General features: G+C 51.1%; 2 protein-coding genes across 10 annotated transcripts in view; one reads left to right on the top strand and one right to left on the bottom strand.

The window, feature by feature from the left end:
• The window catches only part of LOC100010569 (cyclin-dependent kinase 11B), a 43,726-nt gene extending 37,516 nt beyond the window's left edge, over nucleotides 1–6,210 (top strand). For all 8 annotated transcript variants that reach the window (XM_007481087.3, XM_056796023.1, XM_056796022.1 and 5 more), the window contains exons 13-20: nucleotides 656–777; nucleotides 2,087–2,192; nucleotides 2,439–2,560; nucleotides 3,189–3,296; nucleotides 3,593–3,709; nucleotides 4,194–4,342; nucleotides 5,095–5,284; nucleotides 5,381–6,210. In XM_007481087.3, the coding sequence (XP_007481149.1) occupies nucleotides 656–777; nucleotides 2,087–2,192; nucleotides 2,439–2,560; nucleotides 3,189–3,296; nucleotides 3,593–3,709; nucleotides 4,194–4,342; nucleotides 5,095–5,284; nucleotides 5,381–5,473 (1,007 nt within the window). In that variant the 3' untranslated portion in view covers nucleotides 5,474–6,210. The remainder of the gene's footprint in view (nucleotides 1–655; nucleotides 778–2,086; nucleotides 2,193–2,438; nucleotides 2,561–3,188; nucleotides 3,297–3,592; nucleotides 3,710–4,193; nucleotides 4,343–5,094; nucleotides 5,285–5,380) is intronic.
• Nucleotides 6,211–6,882: 672 nt separating this feature from the next.
• MMP23B (matrix metallopeptidase 23B) lies at nucleotides 6,883–15,318 on the bottom strand. Of its 2 annotated transcripts, none has more exons than XM_056796029.1 (8): nucleotides 14,959–15,318; nucleotides 14,494–14,636; nucleotides 14,267–14,406; nucleotides 13,556–13,684; nucleotides 10,047–10,211; nucleotides 8,790–8,900; nucleotides 7,590–7,716; nucleotides 6,883–7,170 (listed from the first exon to the last, which is right to left on the bottom strand). In XM_056796029.1, exons 1-8 carry the CDS (start codon nucleotides 15,112–15,114, stop codon nucleotides 6,996–6,998), a joined length of 1,146 nt encoding a protein of 381 aa, XP_056652007.1. In that variant the 5' UTR covers nucleotides 15,115–15,318; the 3' UTR covers nucleotides 6,883–6,995. The 2 variants fall into 2 exon arrangements, with proteins under 2 accessions (XP_056652007.1, XP_007481153.1); XM_007481091.3 differs by having other exon boundaries at nucleotides 13,556–13,723; nucleotides 14,959–15,315.
• Between the last annotated feature and the right edge of the window lie 5,654 nt (nucleotides 15,319–20,972).

A 20,972-nucleotide genomic window follows, 5' to 3' on the forward strand; every position in this document is an offset into this window, starting at 1 on the left:
GATTTCTTTCTCTTCATAGAAATCTTGCTCTTCTGTCTTAAAAACTGCCAGAGCTAAAATTGCAAAATGCTTTAGGTTTTGCAAAGAACTTTACAGATGTGATCTTACAACCTTCCTGCAGGTTTATTAGGCTGCAGTGACTAATGTACAGGACAGAGACTGAGGCCCAGAAAGGGGGGGGTGGTCCTGAGTCAGGAGTTGAACCCAGGGCTCCAGATCTGGGGCCAGACTGTCCTAGGCCAGTGATGGTGAGCCTTTTAGAGACTGTGTGCCATGCCCATCCCCCACCCCAACTGCATGCCCTGTCCCCCTCCCCCCCTCCCTTTACCCTACATAGGAGAGGGAGAAAGTGCTCCCATTGGGTTGCTGGGTAAAGGGATGGGGTACTGTGAACAAATGTCATCAGGCATGGTGGAGAGGGGGAAGGGAGCAGCTCCACCGACTTCCTCTCCCTTTCTGGTAACACTGGGGTGGGGTGGGATACTTGTGACCACAGAGAGTGCTCTGTGTGCCATCTTTGGCACCTGTGCCATAGGTTCACCGTCACTGCCCTAGGCTGCTGCTGGGAAAGGGGGCCCATAGTACAGGTGTTGTTCACTCAGGATTCTAAGGCTCTCTTTCTTTAGTTCCTATCTTTAAAATGTTTTCTTTCCAGATGAAATTGTGGCTCTGAAGCGGTTGAAAATGGAAAAGGAGAAAGAAGGCTTCCCGATCACCTCCCTCAGGGAGATCAACACCATCTTGAAAGCTCAGCACCCAAACATCGTCACTGTCCGGGTGAGCTTCACATCATGGCGGGGCAATGGCACCTCACTCCTGCCTCTCCCCACCCCCACACCATGGGATTGTTGGGTTTGGTGAAGGGCTTACTCTGCACTGAGCTAGAGAAGACAGTGACAAACCTCTCCAGTATCTCTGCCAGGAAACCCAAAATGTCATGTAAGACTCTCCAACAGAAACCTTTGCCAGGCCTCTATTTTCTTCTGTATTTTTAAAACAAAGGCAGCAGAGATAGAGGCCATTCTAATTCTTCTCTCTTCACCCTGTGCTTGCTATAATGTTACATTCACCTGAAAACAGTGGCCTTATGATGTCATTAATCCCTTTCACCTGACCAAATGATGAGCCCAGTGGAGACAGATCCCTCATCACAGTTGTGATACAGGCCCTCCATCCAGAGCTTGTTAGAGTCATTCTGTATTGATCTTCTAAGGGGGCAAATAAAAAGTAATCCTCTGCCATTTCATACATTCTGCAAAGTGCCTTACAGAGCCAGCCCAGGTAAGGCTCCACAAGCACTTGGTGATTGAGTCAGTGTATTATCTCATAACGGAGTCTTATTCCCCTCCAGAACATCTGGTCATGTGACTAGGGGGCCCAGTGGTGCCCAGTCAGGGTCTTGCCAGGTTTGAATGGTCCGTGTTATTCATATGCTAACCCAGTCCCTTAAGTAGTTTAGTGTCACACCATTCATCCTGTTTGCTCTCTTAATTTGTTTAGAAATACTTTTCTTCACTAATGCAAAGGTCAACTTCAGGAGTAGTGAGGTAGTGCAATGGTTAGAATGCTAGGCCTGGAGTCAGGAGATCTAGGTTCAAATTTGGACTCAAACAGTCCTTTAACTGTGGGACCTTGGGCAACTTACTTAACCCCAGTTGTATAGTCCTTGCCATTCTTCTGTCTTAGAATTGATACTAAAGCAGAAAGGAAGAATTGATCCTGGGGGGAGGGGGGGATCAGTTTCAATCTGTTCCTTCAGAATAACCCCAAACTCTGAATCAAAGGGACCTGAATTAGTGCAGTCTGTTAGGACCTGGACAGGATGCTGAACTTGAAAAATTCGGATCCTACCTCAGACAGTCGTCGTATAACCTGAGCAAATCCCTTATCTTTTCCACTTTAGTTTCCTCATCTGTAAAAGGAGAGGTTTGGATTGTCAGCTCTGCTCATGCCGTTCTTAGTCGGTGCCTGCAGGGTGATCCAGGTTCTGGCAGAGGGAGTGAGGGAGTCCTAGGAGTGCTTGGAGTCACACGTGTCTCTTTTCTTGGCCTGCTCCCAGATTAATCCCTTGGGGTTTGCTTTCTAGGAGATCGTGGTGGGCAGCAACATGGACAAAATCTACATCGTGATGAATTATGTGGAGCATGACCTCAAGAGCCTCATGGAGACCATGAAGCAGCCCTTCCTGCCAGGTACATCCCCTGCTCCCATCTGGGGCACCTGTGCCCACACCACCATCCACCCAACAGAACTGTGGGGTGTGTACTGGTATCCCTCACTTCCCAGGCCCCTGGCTTAGAGCCATAGCCAGGACAGGGCCAGAGCTTGGCACTGTCTTGGTCCCCTGAAAATGGGAGGAGGGTCTTGCCACGTTGGGGCTTCCCTTGGAGGCCTGACCCCATGCAGGAACCCGAGGACTTCTCTGTTGTTGCCCCTAGGGGAAGTGAAGACGCTGATGATCCAGCTCCTGAGGGGGGTGAAGCACCTTCATGACAATTGGATCCTTCACCGGGACCTAAAGACTTCCAACCTGCTGCTCAGTCATGCGGGCATTTTAAAAGTAAGAGAAAACAGGAGTCAGGGGCCATGGACTTAGAGTCGGGGCCTCATTGGGAGCGGCAGATCCCACCTTGACAGAATGCCACGGGCTTGGACAAGCTCTCCTCTGAGGCCCCTTCCCACCTGCTCCTTGCTCTCAGCCAGCAGCACAACTGTCCCTGCCCTGGGCACCCCCTGGGAGAAATGGCCAAGAACCAGATTTTAAGGTGCCTTTTACCCTGTTCCTTGGCTATTAAGGCAGACCCTCATTAGGAAGAAATGTTTTCACTGTAATAGTCTGTGAGCATTAGCTGGGCCTGGAGTCAGGAAGACCTTAGGTACTCTGACCTGCCAGGACACTGTGGGCATCCTGTGCGATCATACTGATAAAGTGCTGGGCCTGCCTTAAAGCACTCTGTAAGGTGCGATTAAGTAGTCGCCCAGGGCAGGAAGATTGGGTTTCCAGAGACGTGTCCCCCCTCTGTAGGCTCTGACAGAAGCCCCTCTAAAGGTCTTGACTTTCCTCGTGTGTTGATTCTGCTCTGATGCCTTCTCCATCTCCCTCCCCTCCAGTGATGCGACTGGAGATGGGGGGGGGATTCTCGTAGGGAAGGCTCGGTCCCCTGCAGTGTTCTCTGTTCTCCTTTCAGGTTGGCGATTTTGGGCTGGCCAGAGAATACGGCTCCCCCCTGAAAGCTTACACGCCGGTGGTGGTGACCTTGTGGTACCGGGCCCCAGAGTTGTTACTAGGAGCAAAGGTATCGGCCCCCCCCCCCCCCCCGGCCCCCTCCCCTTGTGGGCTGTCTGGGACCCTGTTCATCTTCCCGAAAGGTGTCTGGAAGACTCTTGGGCCCTTTAGCTTCTGGTAAATCGCTCTTCGTTCAGGTTCTGAGCCTGGAACTCGAGGGCGCCTTTGCCGGTTGAGATTTGGCCCTAGGCCAGAGCAGGCAGCTAGCGGCGGTCAGGTTCCTCCCCTTCCTCGCTCACCCTTTTCAGCTTGCTTGGATTGTCCTGCTCTGATCTCCTCCTCATTGACCTCTGTCTGGACTTTCAGGAATATTCCACGGCGATAGACATGTGGTCAGTGGGCTGTATATTTGGAGAGCTGTTAACTCAGAAGCCCCTATTTCCAGGGAAGTCAGAGATCGACCAGATCAACAAAGTCTTTAAGGTGACGCATTTATAGGGCTCTGACTATCCCCACCCCCACCCCTACCCCTGCCTCGGGAAGAATGCTCAGTTTCTGTAAGTGTCCCCTCACTAGATAGGAGTCCTGAGCCGAGAGGCTGGGCTCCCCTTCCAGATGGAGGTGGCCTTGCTCTTCCCCCACTAGCCTGAGGGGGTGTTTGCTGCCTTGCACAGGCAGGTGCAGGGGTGATGAGAACCTATTTCTGCCGTTCTCTGACCCCTGGAATCCTCTTGCCAGGCTGGAGCTTCATCTCTAGTCCCTCCTTGTACAAATGATTCGAGGACACCAGGGCGCTCACCCGGCGTCCCAGGCCAGCCTGGCCGGGCGGCTGGGAGCCAGAGCTGTGCTGGACGTCCGGCCCATCCCCGGGCTGGGGCCTTCGCCCCCTCGGATCTGATGTTTGAGGGCAGACCGGACCCCCTCCCTGGGGAGAGGGAGTGAGGTGGAGAAATCCTTGTCTTGGCAGGACTTGGGAACTCCTAGTGAGAAGATTTGGCCCGGGTACAGCGAGCTTCCGGCGGTGAAGAAGATGACTTTTACAGAATATCCCTATAATAATTTGCGGAAAAGATTTGGGGCCCTCCTGTCTGACCAGGGCTTTGACCTGATGAACAAGTAAGTACCCATTGCCGGGGCAGCTGAGGGCCCGAGACCCGCTCTCCCTCACACAGGGAAAGAGAGGCTCCAAGTGTGTCTGACCCCACCGAGGCCAGGAGCCGGCGGGCAGGGAGGCCGGGGGCGCCCCCGTGGGCTCGGGCTGGACAGGGAGCGGTGGCCGCCGCTCACCCCCATTTCACCCCATCTCTGCCCACCGTCCCCTGCACGTCCTGCTGCTTCCTTTTTAGCTGATGGATGCCCTTCGTCCCATCACGCTCCTCTCCCCGTGCTAAACAGTTTGGTGAAGTGGTTTCTTCTCAAAAGGAGGCCGTTAGCCTCAGCCAGCCCACGCGGCCTCTGAGCATTGTCCCAGCCCTTGACCTGAGGGCCGCTGCCAGGGGAAAGGCGCTGGGCGGGCGCTCTCTCCAGACATGCCTTTAGAGCTCTCTTGTCAGCGTTGGGCAGCTCCTGACTGATGGGCCTCTCGGAGCTCTTCCTCGGCCTCCCCTCCCCCCAGGCAGCAATGCCCATTTGTTGCACGGTCTGTGGCCTTCTCCCTGTTACCGGTGTGCCCCAGTGCTTCCCCGAGGGCCAGCCTGGGGCCCTGACGTGGGAGCCCTGAGCACTGACCACTTGGCTGACTGACCTGGCCGGTGGGGGCTTGGAAGTAAATCGCCTTCTCCACGGGCACCTCGGCTCTGGCCCTAGGTGCGTTCTCTGCGCCCGAGCTCTGACGTCAGGCCCCTCCTGTCCTGCATCTTCACTTTCAGGTTCCTGACCTACTATCCTGGCCGGAGGATCAATGCAGAAGACGGCTTGAAGCACGAGTACTTCCGAGAAACCCCCCTTCCCATCGACCCTTCCATGTTCCCCACGTGGCCGGCCAAGAGCGAGCAGCAGAGGGTGAAGCGCGGCACCAGCCCCCGCCCTCCCGAGGGAGGACTTGGGTACAGCCAGCTGGTAAGGGGTCGGGGCAAGCCCGAGCAGAGAGCAGGGGGGCCGTCTGCTGGCCTCCGACCTGGCCGCGGCACTCACTCGGGTTCTTGACTTTCCCAGGGCGACGATGACCTCAAGGACACCGGCTTCCATCTCACCACCACCAATCAGGGGGCGTCCGCCGCTGGCCCGGGCTTCAGCCTCAAGTTTTAACCTCCCGCCAGGCCACGGAGCAGAGGAAACCCTGGCAGAGCCGCCACCTGGCCTGGCTGTGAGCACGTGTGGACGTGTGGTGCGGACGGGCCGGGGGCAGGCCTTTCCCTGCCCTGCGTGGACGCCCTGCGGCCCGGCCCAGAGGGCTAAGAGGACGGGACATCCAGAGGAGCCCAAGCTGCATTCTGGGAACTTGGGTGTTTTGTTCTCTGTTTGGTTTTTTTACCTTTTGTCTTCTTTGGGCTTGTGAATTTGTAGAATCCGAGGTCCAGCTTTCTTGTCAAGCTGGCATTTCCTTGGGCCGCTGGGCCGTCCTGCAAGGGGCAGGGGTGCAGGGGGGCGTCTGCTTTTCACCGGGACGCCCTCAGCACGAAGCCAGCCATGCTGCTGGGGGAGCCGGGGGTCCTCGGGCCACCGCAGCCAGTTTGGATGGCAGCTTTGGATGGAAGCTGGTGGTTGTTGAAATGCATTAAAGCATATGTGATCCCTGTCGGGGCTCCCAGCTCCCAGCTCTCCCCAGCTCAGTGCCCGTCGCCTCGACGTCCTGTTTTATACTCTCGAGCCCGGTTTTCTAGGTGAACCACGACACCCGCTCCCCGGGAGCAGGGCGACGAGCTTTGGTCCCGTTACCAGATTCTGTACAAAGTTGGACATTCACGCAAACTTAGCCACAGTGACGTTTTTGTATATTGAGATTGACAAATTTTAAAATATAGTAAAATATTCTTGGAGGAAAACATCTGGCCTGGCTCTGACTTCTCTCTCCCTGCTGCTGGGCTTGGGGCGGTGCTAAGGAGGAGGAGGAGGAGGAGCCGGCTCCAGGCCTTTCCCCCGGGCGCCCCCCCAGTTCCAACCATTCTCTGGTCTCTTCCTGTGGATGGGTTGGGGAGCGCCTGAGGCCCGCCTCAGAAAATAACGCCCGGGGAGCCAGGACACGCTGATAGAAGCCAGATGTTTTCAGTCAAACCCGGGACGGCCCAGCAGATGCCAGCACTCGCCAAGAATGCAGGGGAGCCCTGGGAGGGCCTTCGCCGCTTCCCCCCTTCCCCTGCGGCGGCCCTCCAAAGGCTTCCACGTGGCACTGCATTCGGCAGGCCCTCCCTCTGATGGGAAGGAGCCCGCTTTGCCTTGTTGGGAAAGTCAGGGGAGGGCCTTCAGGAGGGAGCTGAGGCCTGCAGCAGCCGCCACGGAGAAGGCCCCCGTGTTCGGGGCAGCCCAGACAAAGGAGGGTCCCTGGGGCCGGGAGGGACCCCCAGCCTCTTAGGACATTGCATTAGGGCTTTCCTTTCCCTTGAAGAGTCCTCCAGCCCCCTCCACACCCTGTCACTGACAAGCCCAGAGCCGATCCTGGAACCCTCTGCCCGGGCTCTCCCCGTGTCAGCCCCACAAAGGGGAGGCAGGAGACCGAGCACAGGTAAAATGCTTTATCAGCCAGATGCCGGGCTCCGGGCCCCCCAGTGCACTGGGAGAGGAAGCGGGGGGCGGAGAAGAGGGCCAGCCAGGACTCGGCCTCCCGGGACTGTCAGTAATTCACCCGGATGCGCCACGAGTACGTGGTGAGGACTCGATCGCGCTTCTTGACCACACACGTGTAGGTGCCCTCGTTGATGGCGTTGACGATGATGCTCATGTGGCCCTCGTTCAGGTCCAGGTACCCCGGGTATGAGTACTCCAAGAGCTCCCGGTCCTTGTACCAGCTGGGCGGAGGGGCGAGAGAGGGGCGTCCTCAGGGGAGGCTGGCCTCCAGCATGGATCACCCCCCCACAAGGGAAGGAACCTTTTCCAGGAGCCTAAAGCCCCACCTGGGGCATAGAGGGGACTCGAACTCGGGCCTTCCTGACTGGAGCCTCAATGCCCTGCTGCTTCCCAGCAAGGACATGACAGTCGGGCGGTGGGGGGAGGGGGTCCAGCTCTCCTGTGACATGCTTTAGGGATGGAGCAGCCAGGCGGGGCAGGCATCCTTGTTTCCATTTCACAGAAGAAACTTGGGAAGGGACTTGGAGTCAGAACTAGAACTCGGAACCTTCCTTCTGGGTCCATCTGTATTCCCAAACCCAGCTCGACCCCCTAGGCCTTCCCCCTGCCCCCCAGCACTCTCCCACCGCCAGCCACTCACTAGACTTTGCCTTTCTTATGAACAATCTTCTGGCCACAGCGGAAGGTGACGTTTCTGCCTTCAGCCACCAGCTTGGTTTTGGTCCGGGGGGGCGGCGGGGTGGCTGCCACAGTAGGGAAAGGGAACTCTGCCCAGGAGACAAGAGACGGGGATGTTCAGAGCCGGGATAAAGGCTCCCAGAGGGTCTTTTGAGTTTATCACCACAGGACTGCTCCAGGAAGTCCTCCCACCCCTCAGACCTCCAGCATCAAGGCCTTGCCCTGCTCAGCCATTTAGGAAGTGATCCAGAAGTGCACCCAGAGCCAGGACAGGGAAAATCCAATGGCCAGAGGCTAGGGAGGCATGGCTCAATGGAGGGATCCCCAGTGCCCAGAGGGCCTGGCCCTAGCCCTTGCCGGTACTTCAGTGGGGACCACTGCCATCCCCCCTAACTGCCAGGGTGCTCCAGAGGAGCCAAAGACCCTTTACCCAATGGGGGCACAAGGAGGGCCCTGTCAAACCCTATAGAGAGGGGCCAAACCCAGGAGGTGAGTGGTGCCCTGCAAAAGCCAGGAAGAGATGACAAGGCCCTGAAGTACCCAGATACAGCATCCCCTAGATGCAATTAGGTCACTGTCTGGGGGAAGTTGGGGGGTGCAAAGGGAGCCCCAGGCCTGGAATCAGGAAGAACCAAGTTCAAAAATGACCTCGGACATTTAAGTAGCTGTGTGACCCTGGGCAAGTGTTTTAACTGCTATTTGTCTCAGTTTCCTTTTTTGTAAAATCAGAATAGTAATTATCTTCCAGGGTTGTGAGATCAAATGAGATATTTGTAAACTGCCCATCATAGTGTCTGGCACATACTGGGGACATAATAAATGCTGGCTTCCTTCCTCCCTCTTCTTTCCTTCCCATTCTTTCTTCTTCCCTCCTTCCTCCATCCTTTCCTTCCTCTCTCCCCATCTTTCCATCCCTTCTTCCTTCCTCTGTCCCTCTCCTTTCCTCCTTTTCTCTACCTCTCTTCCCTCTTTCTTTCCTTTCTTCCCTCCTTCCTTCCTCCCCTTCATTCTTCCCTCCTTTCTTCTGTCTTCCTTTCCTCCTTTCTTCCTCTCTTCCCTTCTTCCTTCCTTGCTAAGAGGTAGACCTACAGAGCTCCATCTCCCCTTGCCCCCTACCTCTCCAGGACCCCCTGCCTGCTTGGCTCAGCTCAGCCATAGTTACCATAGCAGAAATCACAGCTGTGGGGGCAGAGCTTCTTCATGAACTTCTGGCGGGTGTCACAGAAGCCCCTCCGAGCCCAGGATGGACACACAGACAGCCTGTCCAGGCAACCTAGACAAAAGGAGAGCAGCCAACTCAGGGGCAGGAGCCCTGCCAGAGGGTGCAAGGGCCCCGGGGATACCTGGGAGTGAACCAGTCAGAAAAGCAGACAGCACAGGAACAACAAAATGAGGGAGGAATAGCTGGGGCCACAGATGGGCGGAGCAGGGCTGGGGGAGCAGACACTCTAAGATGGGTCTTAAGAGTTAGAAATGGGGGCCAGGAAGAGCCAGCATTCATTGGGGCAGGGACCAGACACAGCATTGGGGTTGGGGACACAGGGTCAGAAATCAATCCATCCATCGATTGGCCTTTATTAAGCACCTCCCAGGAACTGTGCGGGGCTCCAGTGATGGAGCACAAAGAGATGGATCAAGCCCTACCCACAAGGAGCTTACATTCTAATGGAAGAGACAAGGATAGGGGAAAAGCCGTATGGCATAAATGGAAGGAGGAGAAAGAGAGGAAGAGAAGGCAGTTTGGAGAGGAGACTAGGGATATCCAGGGACTAGACAGAACTGGGTGTACCGTAGCTGGCCAGAACCATCGCTCCCTCCCCTGTCCTCTTGTCCCCTCCTGTCCTCTTCTCCTCTCCAGGCAGGAGCCAAGTAAGCTAAAACTGAGCACACAGACTCGGTTCACAGGGGCCAGGAAAAATTCAGGACTTTGGACTGAGGGCCAGGAGCACCAGGGCCAGGCAGAGCCTAGATTGAACCCAGAGCCAGGTACGCCCAGGCTAGAGTACAGGGCTGAAGGCCCGCGGGCTCTGGGCCCCCACCATGAAGTTAGGGTTAGGGTCAGGGTTTGAGACTTCTGTCATCCTGTGAAATACCAGATCTGCAGAGGAGAGGAGCCTTGGAGCTGCTGCCTCTAACCCTCCCACTCTCCCCAGAGGGGGAACAGGCTCTCTGAATGGGAATCATCTCGTCTCTGCCAAGACGTGGAAAATTGGAGGCCCAGAGAGTCAGATGCCCAGCCAGGAGAGGTGGAGCTGGAAAGCGCAAGAGAGAAAACGAGGCCAAGGGAGGCCTGGAGGCACTGGTTATTGCGAACTGTGCTGGTCTGGATCCTTGGGGATCACCGAGTTCCCCTCAAAGAGCCAGGCCCAAGAAAGGGAAGAGACTTGCCCAAGGTCACCAGACAGGCTGATGTACTCACCATAGAGCCGATGCATGCCCCACATCTCATCCTGTGAGATCACCTTTTTCCCAGTCAGGGTGGCGTTAATGTGCATCAGGGCGTTTGGGTTCAGCGAGTGCATAAGACCAAGAGCGTGGCCAATCTCATGAGCAGCAATGTGGACCAGGTCAGTGAGCCAGACACCTGTGAATGGGAAAAGGAAAGGACGAGATCCTCAGAACCTCCAGAACCCTTATTCCAGCCCAGGTATTGCTGTCTCTGCCCAGAGAGATGTCGGCAGACACCAACCTCATGAACTCACCTGTCATCCCCACCTTGGCCAGCAAAAGCCACCCTGGTCATTTTCATAAAGAGCAACTCAGGACATTCTATGGCTCCCCAGTGCCTCAGATAAAGTTCAGACTCAGCCAGGCATGAAACCTTCAGAGCCTGACTCCAACCTAACTTCACCCCATCATCATCATCATCATCACCATTTTCTCCTCTTCCTCTTTCTCCTCCTCCAGCTTTCAATCTAAGGCAGATTTCTACTCTTCCCTGGAACATGTGCTTTTCTACCTCCTCACCTTTGCTTACTTACATCATTCCCTGGGTCTACAATATCCTTGCCTACTCGTCCTTCAAAGCCAAAGGTATAGAAAAAGTCTTAGATTGGAAATCAGAAGATCTCCCGTCCACATCCTAGCTCTGCTACTTACCACCTATATGACCTTGGGCAAGTCATTTTTCTCTAGATCTCAATTTCCTCCTCTGGAAAATAAGGGAGCTGAATTTGATCAAGGGTAGTCTTTAAGCTGATTTTTAAAAGCATATGTCAATATTACTAATTATCTTTGTAACCCTTTGTATTTTATCTTATGCATTTTAAAATGTTGCATAGGAGGGGCTCAATGGATTGAGGGCCAGACCTAGAGATGGGAGGTCCTGGATTCAAATCTGACCTCAGACACTTCCTCACTGTGTGTGACCCTGGGCAAGTCACTCAACACAAATTCCCTAGTCCTCACCACTCTTCTGTCTAACCACCAATACTTAGTATTGATTCTAAGACAGGAGGTGAGGTTGGTTAGTTGTTTTGGGTGCTATGGAGAGTTCCCTAGACTGCCAAAGAGCTCTGTGATGCCTAAGAATGTTAAAAACCCCTGCACCGAATGACCTCTGACCCTTTCCTAATCTGCCCCCACCACCTTCTTCCGGGCATCTCTCCTCGAGCTGAGATTCCACAGTATTTGCTTTGTGGTACCTATCTTGAGCCTAGAAGATGGTGTTCCTAGAAGTGCTGTGGATCCAGCAGGTGCTTAATAAACGTGTCTTGTGAACACCAGGAGCTGGGTCTCAGCGACTCAGGAGCCCAGAAGTTCTCTAAGGGTAGGGACTGTGGCTTAGCTAAACTTTGGACCTCCGATGCCTAGCATAGAATTCTGTGCTTAGGAGATATTAATGCATGTTAAGTAAATGATGGACGGTTCCATGGACAGGTGGGTGAAGAACTGCCTGAACAGATGGACTGATGGGTGGATGGATGAGTGGATGGATAGATAGATAGATGAAGAGATGGAGACATGCGTAGACAGACAGATGGACAGATGGGTGGATGTCTTCTTGACCATATAAACTGATGGATGGCTGAGTGGATGGATAGGTAGATGAATGGATGAAGAGAAGGATGAATGGATGAAGAGATGGATGAATGGGTAGATAGGAAGATGGACAAATGGGTGGATGAATGACTGGATGAATAGACCAATGGATGGGCGAATGTCTTCTTGACCATATAAACTGATGGATGGATGGATAGGTAGATGAATGGATGAAGAGAAGGATGAATGGATGAAGAGATGGATGAATGGGTGGATGAATGACTGGATGAATAGAGCAATGGATGGGCGAATGTCTTCTTGACCATGTAAACAGATGGATGGCTGAATGGATGGATAGATAGATGAATGGATGAAGAGATGGATGAATGGGTGGATAGGAAGATGGACAAATGGGTGAATGAATGACTGGATGAATAGACCAATGGATGGGCGAATGTCTTCTTGACCATGTAAACAGATGGATGGCTGAATGGATGGATAGATAGATGAATGGATGAAGAGATGGATGGGTGGGTGGGGAAATAGATGGATAGATTGGTGAATAGCTGGCTGACTGGATGAGCAAACGGATGGATGAGTAGATGAATAAATGGATGGATGGATGGATGGATGGATGGATGGATGGATGGATGGATGGATGGATGGATGGATGGAAAGAAGAATGATTGAATGAAGTAGCTTACTCTTTTAGGTTCTTGCTCAAAGATCTCTCTAGGAAGGGGTTCTTGTTCTGTTTGTGCCATGGACTCCTTTGGCACTGAAGCCTATGGACTCCTTCGCTCTTAAAGGAATCTTTTAAAATGTATAAAATACATGGGATTTCAAAGGAAATCAATTATAATTATATGGTTATCAAATTATTTTTAAAAAATATTAACCCTGGGCTGAGATTCCCTGCACAAGACCGTTCTCCTCCCCAGCTTCCACCTCCCCTAACTCTGCCTCCTGCCTCCTTCCCTTGGGCTGCCCGGCCTCCCTTCAAATCTGGGTTTAAAGCTGAGCACCCCCTGCTCTGACGCCAGCTCTGTGATTGCTCGCTCTTCCCTCCAACAGCTCCTGGAATCATTTTCCTTTCGGAATCTTTCCCAGAACCATCGAAGCCGAACTGCTGGTTTTACCTGCCGCAAGTCCTTTCCTCTCCTTCCAGCCAGGCTCCTCTGGGTTCCCCGTTAGTTGTCTGTCTGACTGCCCCCAATACAAGCATATGTTGCACACACACGTGTGTGTGTGTGTGTGTTTGGGGGGTTGAGACCATACACACAGTCATGAGCAGGCATCTCTCTTGTCTCTGTGTGTCCTCGACATACAGACCAGCCCCATACATGTAGCAGACCTGAACATGTGTGTCCATGCCATATGCAAGCCTGGTGTGTACATGTGTGTTGGTCCTGCACACGCGTGACCACACATGTTTGCTCTGAGCCGCTGTCTGTTCTGTGCACTTAAGGAAAGGTCTGGGTGCAGTGGGTGATGAGGGGCTTCTCAGGGGATCCAAGCAAAGCCCCAAACTCCTTCTTGCCAGCTTGGCTAGCTCTGGGTTCCCTTATTCTGGGGGTCCCCCAGGACGGGGCCCCACAGACAGTCTGGTGATGAGCACCCCGCTCTGAGGCAGCAGAGGCAGCTCTGCTGGGGCTGGGGCGCCAAGGGGCAGGCGCTCCCACTCCCGCGGCCTCTGGCCTGACCACAGGGAAGCTGATGGTGGGTTCCTCATAGCTGAGTCGGTGACATCGGCCCCATGGAATGTGAGCCCTAGCGGGGAGGCTGGGGTGGGGGCAGGGGCCCAGGAGGGGAGGGATGGAGGGATGAGGGTCCGCTAGAAAGAGCGTGGGAACGCACGGGGGAGGGATAAAGAGATGCCTGGAGACGGAGGGATGGAGCATGGGAGGCGGGAGAGAGGAGGGCTCAGGGGACAGGAAAGGGGCTCACCTTTCTTCCAGCTGAAGCGCGTCTCTCCCACAATCCAGTATTCACTGTCGTCAAAGTGGATCTCCCCATTGGGGGGGAAGAAGGCATGGGCCAGCTCCCCCGTGGTCCCGTCGAAGCACCTGTGGACCACTGAGCGCAGGCAGTCCGTGTGGTTGATGGGATAGAAGCCTGAGGACCAGGGGCCAGCTGAGATGGGGGCGAGCGTGGGAGCCCAGAGGGCTCCCCCTCAGTTTCCTCACCCCAAGTTGAAGCTTGCCTCGCCTGCGGCTTTCTTGTCCAGGAGACCGGGGGGTCCTTTAAACTACAGTAACGGTACCGACACCCCAATCCTTTTATCCAGTTACCAAAAGGAATCACTTGGCCCAAGGGTGCAAGAGTCTGAGGAATGTCAGCTGGACACTCGCACCTTGTCCTAGAACCCCGTCTAGCCTGACTCTTGAGAGAATAACCCCTGCAATAACGACAGTGGGAATGTCTAGAGCAACTGAAGGTTTGCAAAGCATCATCGGAGATGAGCCTAGGAGGTGGGCAGTCCTAGCGTTATTCTCCCCGTTTTACAGATGAGGAAACTGAGGCACCAGGAGGTTAAGTGATTTCTTTTCCAGGAGTGCAGAAAGGATTCAAACCCAACTCTTGCTGACTCCGCACCCAGGGCTCCGTCTTTGAGCGGGCACCCACCCGCCCCGGGGCTCCTCCGGCACAGATGCTCACCTATCTTCAGGTCGCTGGGCAGCGCGGGAGCCACCTCCCTGAAGGTGAAGGGGGACACGCTGCTCCACATTCGGAAGGCAGCCCCCAGCCCCCTGCGGGTCTCGCTCTGATTGATGAGGTTTCGGGGATAGGACAAGATCCTGGGGCGGGGAGGGGGGACAGATCAGGGGGCGCCTCCTTCCCTGGCCCGGCCCTTCTTGCCACCCTTCCCCACCCTCAGATCGTACTTGTAGGTGAGGTTGAAGTGGTCCCAGTGAAGCCGGGATGGGGTGATGGTGTAGCGCTTCCTGCGGGCTTTGGGGGGCAACAAGCGTTCTCGGGGGGCCTGGGTTCCACGGAGGCTGTCGGGGCCCGGCAAGCTGACGTCTTCCTTAAAGAGAGCAGAATCAGAGGAGGCGGCCCGGGGACATTCCTCTCCCCTAGAATCACCAGCACCAACGCGCCCTCCTCCCCTCCCCCACCAACCACCCATCTGGGCGCCTGGTCCAACAGACAGACAGACAGACAGCCTGGAGAGAGTGAGGGTTGAACACACGTCCCTTCTGCACCTACTGTGTGCCAGGCGCAGGACGCCGTCTGCCCAGACAGCCGAGGAGACGGGACAGAGACAGTGGCAGAAAGCCCAGGCCGGCTGCCAGGACAGACAGACAGGGACACACGAGACAGCCGGGCAGCACGGCCTCCGTCCTCACCTGAGACCCCCTCGCTTCGGGGTCAGCCGTGTCCTTCAGCGTCAGCAGCAGGGCCAGGGCAGGAAGGAGGCAGAGGAGGCCCAGGAGGGCTCGGTAGGAGGGCATCCTGGCTGTCCCCCCGGGAGGTTCTGCTGGGGGGTTCACTCCAGGCCCCATGGCGATCTCTGGCCCAAAACTGGGGGGAAGGTCTCACTTGGGCTGCATGGGCAGGGCTGGGGCCAGGCCGGTCCAGGCTGGGGGGAGATGCGGCCCCTGCCGTCCAGGCCCGGGGAGCTGAGCCTCCAGCCTCACGAGCTGCTGCTCTGAACAGACTTCAGTGTGCAAACCAGCCAAAAGCAAGATCACGTTACTTGGCCGGGCTGGGCAGAAGCTGTAGCTTGGAGGAGGGAGAAGGGGCTGGAGGAGGAGGAGGAGGAGGCTGTTAAGGAGAAACAGCTGGGCTCAGGGTCAGCTCCTCCTGCTGTGCAGCTGTGGGGACAGGATGAAGAAAGAGGGAAGGCTTGGGGGTGGCCAGGGGGGCACATTTTTACGAAGGCCTTTCCCTCCGGCTCAGCATCGTCTTCCCCAAACCCGAGTCTCCGAACAAGAATCCTCTGCTCAGCAGCGCTGGCTCTAGGGACAAAGCCCCAACTTTTCAGCCTGGCATTCATTGCCCTCCGGCGTGTGGCCCTAACCTTCCTTGCCAGTCTTAGAGGTGGCCCTGGTATTTAGAGCTTGGAGGAATCTTCAGGATAATCTCATCCAGCTCCCTCATTTTTCAAGTTACATTTTATTCCCAAACAAAGATCTGCTTTCTCTCCCCTCGAGAAAACGAGAAACAAAACCCTGGTTACAAACATGGATAGGCAAGCAAATCCATGCCCACTTTGGCCATGGCCCCCCAACCCAGTGCTTCATTCTGCCTATCTCCTCTCTAGCAGCAGGTGGGCAGGACGTTTCCCCATTTCAACAGGTCACTATGTTAGAGTATCAAAGTCTTTCTGAGTGTTTTATCTATACTCTGTTGCTCTTAGTGGATAAATTATCTGTCTGGTTCTGCTCACTTCCCTTTGCATCAGTTCTTTCCATGTTTTATCTATACTCTGTTGCTCTTAGTGGATATTGTTTTCCTGGTTCTGCTCACTTCCCTTTGCATCAGTTCTTTCCATGTTTTATCTATACTCTGTTGCTCTTAGTGGATATTGTTTTCCTGGTTCTGCTCACTTCCCTTTGCATCAGTTCTTTCCATGTTTTATCTATACTCTGTTGCTCTTAGTGGATAAATTGTTTTCCTGGTTCTGCTCACTTCCCTTTGCATCAGTTCTTTCCATGTTTTATCTATACTCTGTTGCTCTTAGTGGATAAATTATCTGTCTGGTTCTGCTCACTTCCCTTTGCATCAGTTCTTTCCATGTTTTATCTATACTCTGTTGCTCTTAGTGGATAAATTATCTGTCTGGTTCTGCTCACTTCCCTTTGCATCAGTTCTTTCCATGTTTTATCTATACTCTGTTGCTCTTAGTGGATAAATTGTTTTCCTGGTTCTGCTCACTTCCCTTTGCATCAGTTCTTTCCATGTTTTATCTATACTCTGTTGCTCTTAGTGGATAAATTATCTGTCTGGTTCTGCTCACTTCCCTTTGCATCAGTTCTTTCCAAGTGTTTTATCTTTACTCTGTTGCTCTTAGTGGATAAATTATCTGTCTGGTTCTGCTCACTTCCCTTTGCATCAGTTCTTTCCATGTTTTATCTATACTCTGTTGCTCTTAGTGGATATTGTTTTCCTGGTTCTGCTCACTTCCCTTTGCATCAGTTCTTTCCATGTTTTATCTTTACACTGTTGCTCTTAGTGGATAAATTATCTGTCTGGTTCTGCTCACTTCCCTTTGCATCAGTTCTTTCCATGTTTTATCTATACTCTGTTGCTCTTAGTGGATATTGTTTTCCTGGTTCTGCTCACTTCCCTTTGCATCAGTTCTTTCCATGTTTTATCTTTACACTGTTGCTCTTAGTGGATAAATTATCTGTCTGGTTCTGCTCACTTCCCTTTGCATCAGTTCTTTCCATGTTTTATCTATACTCTGTTGCTCTTAGTGGATATTGTTTTCCTGGTTCTGCTCACTTCCCTTTGCATCAGTTCTTTCCATGTTTTATCTATACTCTGTTGCTCTTAGTGGATATTGTTTTCCTGGTTCTGCTCACTTCCCTTTGCATCAGTTCTTTCCATGTTTTATCTATACTCTGTTGCTCTTAGTGGATATTGTTTTCCTGGTTCTGCTCACTTCCCTTTGCATCAGTTCTTTCCATGTTTTATCTATACTCTGTTGCTCTTAGTGGATATTGTTTTCCTGGTTCTGCTCACTTCCCTTTGCATCAGTTCTTTCCATGTTTTATCTATACTCTGTTGCTCTTAGTGGATATTGTTTTCCTGGTTCTGCTCACTTCCCTTTGCATCAGTTCTTTCCATGTTTTATCTATACTCTGTTGCTCTTAGTGGATATTGTTTTCCTGGTTCTGCTCACTTCCCTTTGCATCAGTTCTTTCCATGTTTTATCTATACTCTGTTGCTCTTAGTGGATATTGTTTTCCTGGTTCTGCTCACTTCCCTTTGCATCAGTTCTTTCCATGTTTTATCTATACTCTGTTGCTCTTAGTGGATATTGTTTTCCTGGTTCTGCTCACTTCCCTTTGCATCAGTTCTTTCCATGTTTTATCTTTACACTGTTGCTCTTAGTGGATAAATTATCTGTCTGGTTCTGCTCACTTCCCTTTGCATCAGTTCTTTCCATGTTTTATCTATACTCTGTTGCTCTTAGTGGATATTGTTTTCCTGGTTCTGCTCACTTCCCTTTGCATCAGTTCTTTCCATGTTTTATCTATACTCTGTTGCTCTTAGTGGATAAATTATCTGTCTGGTTCTGCTCACTTCCCTTTGCATCAGTTCTTTCCATGTTTTATCTATACTCTGTTGCTCTTAGTGGATATTGTTTTCCTGGTTCTGCTCACTTCCCTTTGCATCAGTTCTTTCCATGTTTTATCTTTACACTGTTGCTCTTAGTGGATAAATTATCTGTCTGGTTCTGCTCACTTCCCTTTGCATCAGTTCTTTCCATGTTTTATCTATACTCTGTTGCTCTTAGTGGATATTGTTTTCCTGGTTCTGCTCACTTCCCTTTGCATCAGTTCTTTCCATGTTTTATCTATACTCTGTTGCTCTTAGTGGATAAATTGTTTTCCTGGTTCTGCTCACTTCCCTTTGCATCAGTTCTTTCCATGTTTTATCTATACTCTGTTGCTCTTAGTGGATAAATTATCTGTCTGGTTCTGCTCACTTCCCTTTGCATCAGTTCTTTCCAAGTGTTTTATCTTTACTCTGTTGCTCTTAGTGGATAAATTATCTGTCTGGTTCTGCTCACTTCCCTTTGCATCAGTTCTTTCCATGTTTTATCTATACTCTGTTGCTCTTAGTGGATATTGTTTTCCTGGTTCTGCTCACTTCCCTTTGCATCAGTTCTTTCCATGTTTTATCTTTACACTGTTGCTCTTAGTGGATAAATTATCTGTCTGGTTCTGCTCACTTCCCTTTGCATCAGTTCTTTCCATGTTTTATCTATACTCTGTTGCTCTTAGTGGATATTGTTTTCCTGGTTCTGCTCACTTCCCTTTGCATCAGTTCTTTCCATGTTTTATCTATACTCTGTTGCTCTTAGTGGATATTGTTTTCCTGGTTCTGCTCACTTCCCTTTGCATCAGTTCTTTCCATGTTTTATCTATACTCTGTTGCTCTTAGTGGATATTGTTTTCCTGGTTCTGCTCACTTCCCTTTGCATCAGTTCTTTCCATGTTTTATCTATACTCTGTTGCTCTTAGTGGATATTGTTTTCCTGGTTCTGCTCACTTCCCTTTGCATCAGTTCTTTCCATGTTTTATCTATACTCTGTTGCTCTTAGTGGATATTGTTTTCCTGGTTCTGCTCACTTCCCTTTGCATCAGTTCTTTCCATGTTTTATCTATACTCTGTTGCTCTTAGTGGATATTGTTTTCCTGGTTCTGCTCACTTCCCTTTGCATCAGTTCTTTCCATGTTTTATCTATACTCTGTTGCTCTTAGTGGATATTGTTTTCCTGGTTCTGCTCACTTCCCTTTGCATCAGTTCTTTCCATGTTTTATCTATACTCTGTTGCTCTTAGTGGATATTGTTTTCCTGGTTCTGCTCACTTCCCTTTGCATCAGTTCTTTCCATGTTTTATCTATACTCTGTTGCTCTTAGTGGATATTGTTTTCCTGGTTCTGCTCACTTCCCTTTGCATCAGTTCTTTCCATGTTTTATCTATACTCTGTTGCTCTTAGTGGATATTGTTTTCCTGGTTCTGCTCACTTCCCTTTGCATCAGTTCTTTCCATGTTTTATCTATACTCTGTTGCTCTTAGTGGATAAATTATCTGTCTGGTTCTGCTCACTTCCCTTTGCATCAGTTCTTTCCATGTTTTATCTATACTCTGTTGCTCTTAGTGGATAAATTGTTTTCCTGGTTCTGCTCACTTCCCTTTGCATCAGTTCTTTCCATGTTTTATCTATACTCTGTTGCTCTTAGTGGATAAATTATCTGTCTGGTTCTGCTCACTTCCCTTTGCATCAGTTCTTTCCAAGTGTTTTATCTTTACTCTGTTGCTCTTAGTGGATAAATTATCTGTCTGGTTCTGCTCACTTCCCTTTGCATCAGTTCTTTCCATGTTTTATCTATACTCTGTTGCTCTTAGTGGATATTGTTTTCCTGGTTCTGCTCACTTCCCTTTGCATCAGTTCTTTCCATGTTTTATCTTTACACTGTTGCTCTTAGTGGATAAATTATCTGTCTGGTTCTGCTCACTTCCCTTTGCATCAGTTCTTTCCATGTTTTATCTATACTCTGTTGCTCTTAGTGGATATTGTTTTCCTGGTTCTGCTCACTTCCCTTTGCATCAGTTCTTTCCATGTTTTATCTATACTCTGTTGCTCTTAGTGGATATTGTTTTCCTGGTTCTGCTCACTTCCCTTTGCATCAGTTCTTTCCATGTTTTATCTATACTCTGTTGCTCTTAGTGGATATTGTTTTCCTGGTTCTGCTCACTTCCCTTTGCATCAGTTCTTTCCATGTTTTATCTATACTCTGTTGCTCTTAGTGGATATTGTTTTCCTGGTTCTGCTCACTTCCCTTTGCATCAGTTCTTTCCATGTTTTATCTATACTCTGTTGCTCTTAGTGGATATTGTTTTCCTGGTTCTGCTCACTTCCCTTTGCATCAGTTCTTTCCATGTTTTATCTATACTCTGTTGCTCTTAGTGGATATTGTTTTCCTGGTTCTGCTCACTTCCCTTTGCATCAGTTCTTTCCATGTTTTATCTATACTCTGTTGCTCTTAGTGGATATTGTTTTCCTGGTTCTGCTCACTTCCCTTTGCATCAGTTCTTTCCATGTTTTATCTATACTCTGTTGCTCTTAGTGGATATTGTTTTCCTGGTTCTGCTCACTTCCCTTTGCATCAGTTCTTTCCATGTTTTATCTATACTCTGTTGCTCTTAGTGGATATTGTTTTCCTGGTTCTGCTCACTTCCCTTTGCATCAGTTCTTTCCATGTTTTATCTATACTCTGTTGCTCTTAGTGGATATTGTTTTCCTGGTTCTGCTCACTTCCCTTTGCATCAGTTCTTTCCATGTTTTATCTATACTCTGTTGCTCTTAGTGGATATTGTTTTCCTGGTTCTGCTCACTTCCCTTTGCATCAGTTCTTTCCATGTTTTATCTATACTCTGTTGCTCTTAGTGGATATTGTTTTCCTGGTTCTGCTCACTTCCCTTTGCATCAGTTCATACAAGTCTTCCCAGATTTCTCTGAAATATTTTTTTGAACCTGTACCTTCCTTTTTCGTTACCTTTGTCCATTTGTCAGAGTTAATCTGCATTTCCCTCATAATTAGTGAATATGTTTCTATGGCTATCTATCCATAGTTGATTTCTTTCCCTAAAAACTACCTTTGACCATTTTTATTCTTGATC

This window comes from Monodelphis domestica, chromosome 4, assembly GCF_027887165.1.
Source record: "Monodelphis domestica isolate mMonDom1 chromosome 4, mMonDom1.pri, whole genome shotgun sequence".
In the NCBI taxonomy this organism is placed as follows: domain Eukaryota; kingdom Metazoa; phylum Chordata; class Mammalia; order Didelphimorphia; family Didelphidae; genus Monodelphis; species Monodelphis domestica.

Excerpts from the sequence above, each read along its gene's own strand:
- MMP23B (XM_007481091.3), bottom strand. The coding sequence starts at position 15,114 with ATGGGGCCTGGAGTGAACCCCCCAGCAGAACCTCCCGGGGGGACAGCC. Across the intron at positions 13,724-14,266 it reads GCCCAGCGACCTGAAGATAG|GCTTCTATCCCATCAACCAC; the intron begins GTGAGCATCTGT and ends CCTGGTCCTCAG. Across the intron at positions 10,212-13,555 it reads GCGCTTCAGCTGGAAGAAAG|GTGTCTGGCTCACTGACCTG; the intron begins GTGAGCCCCTTT and ends TCCCATTCACAG.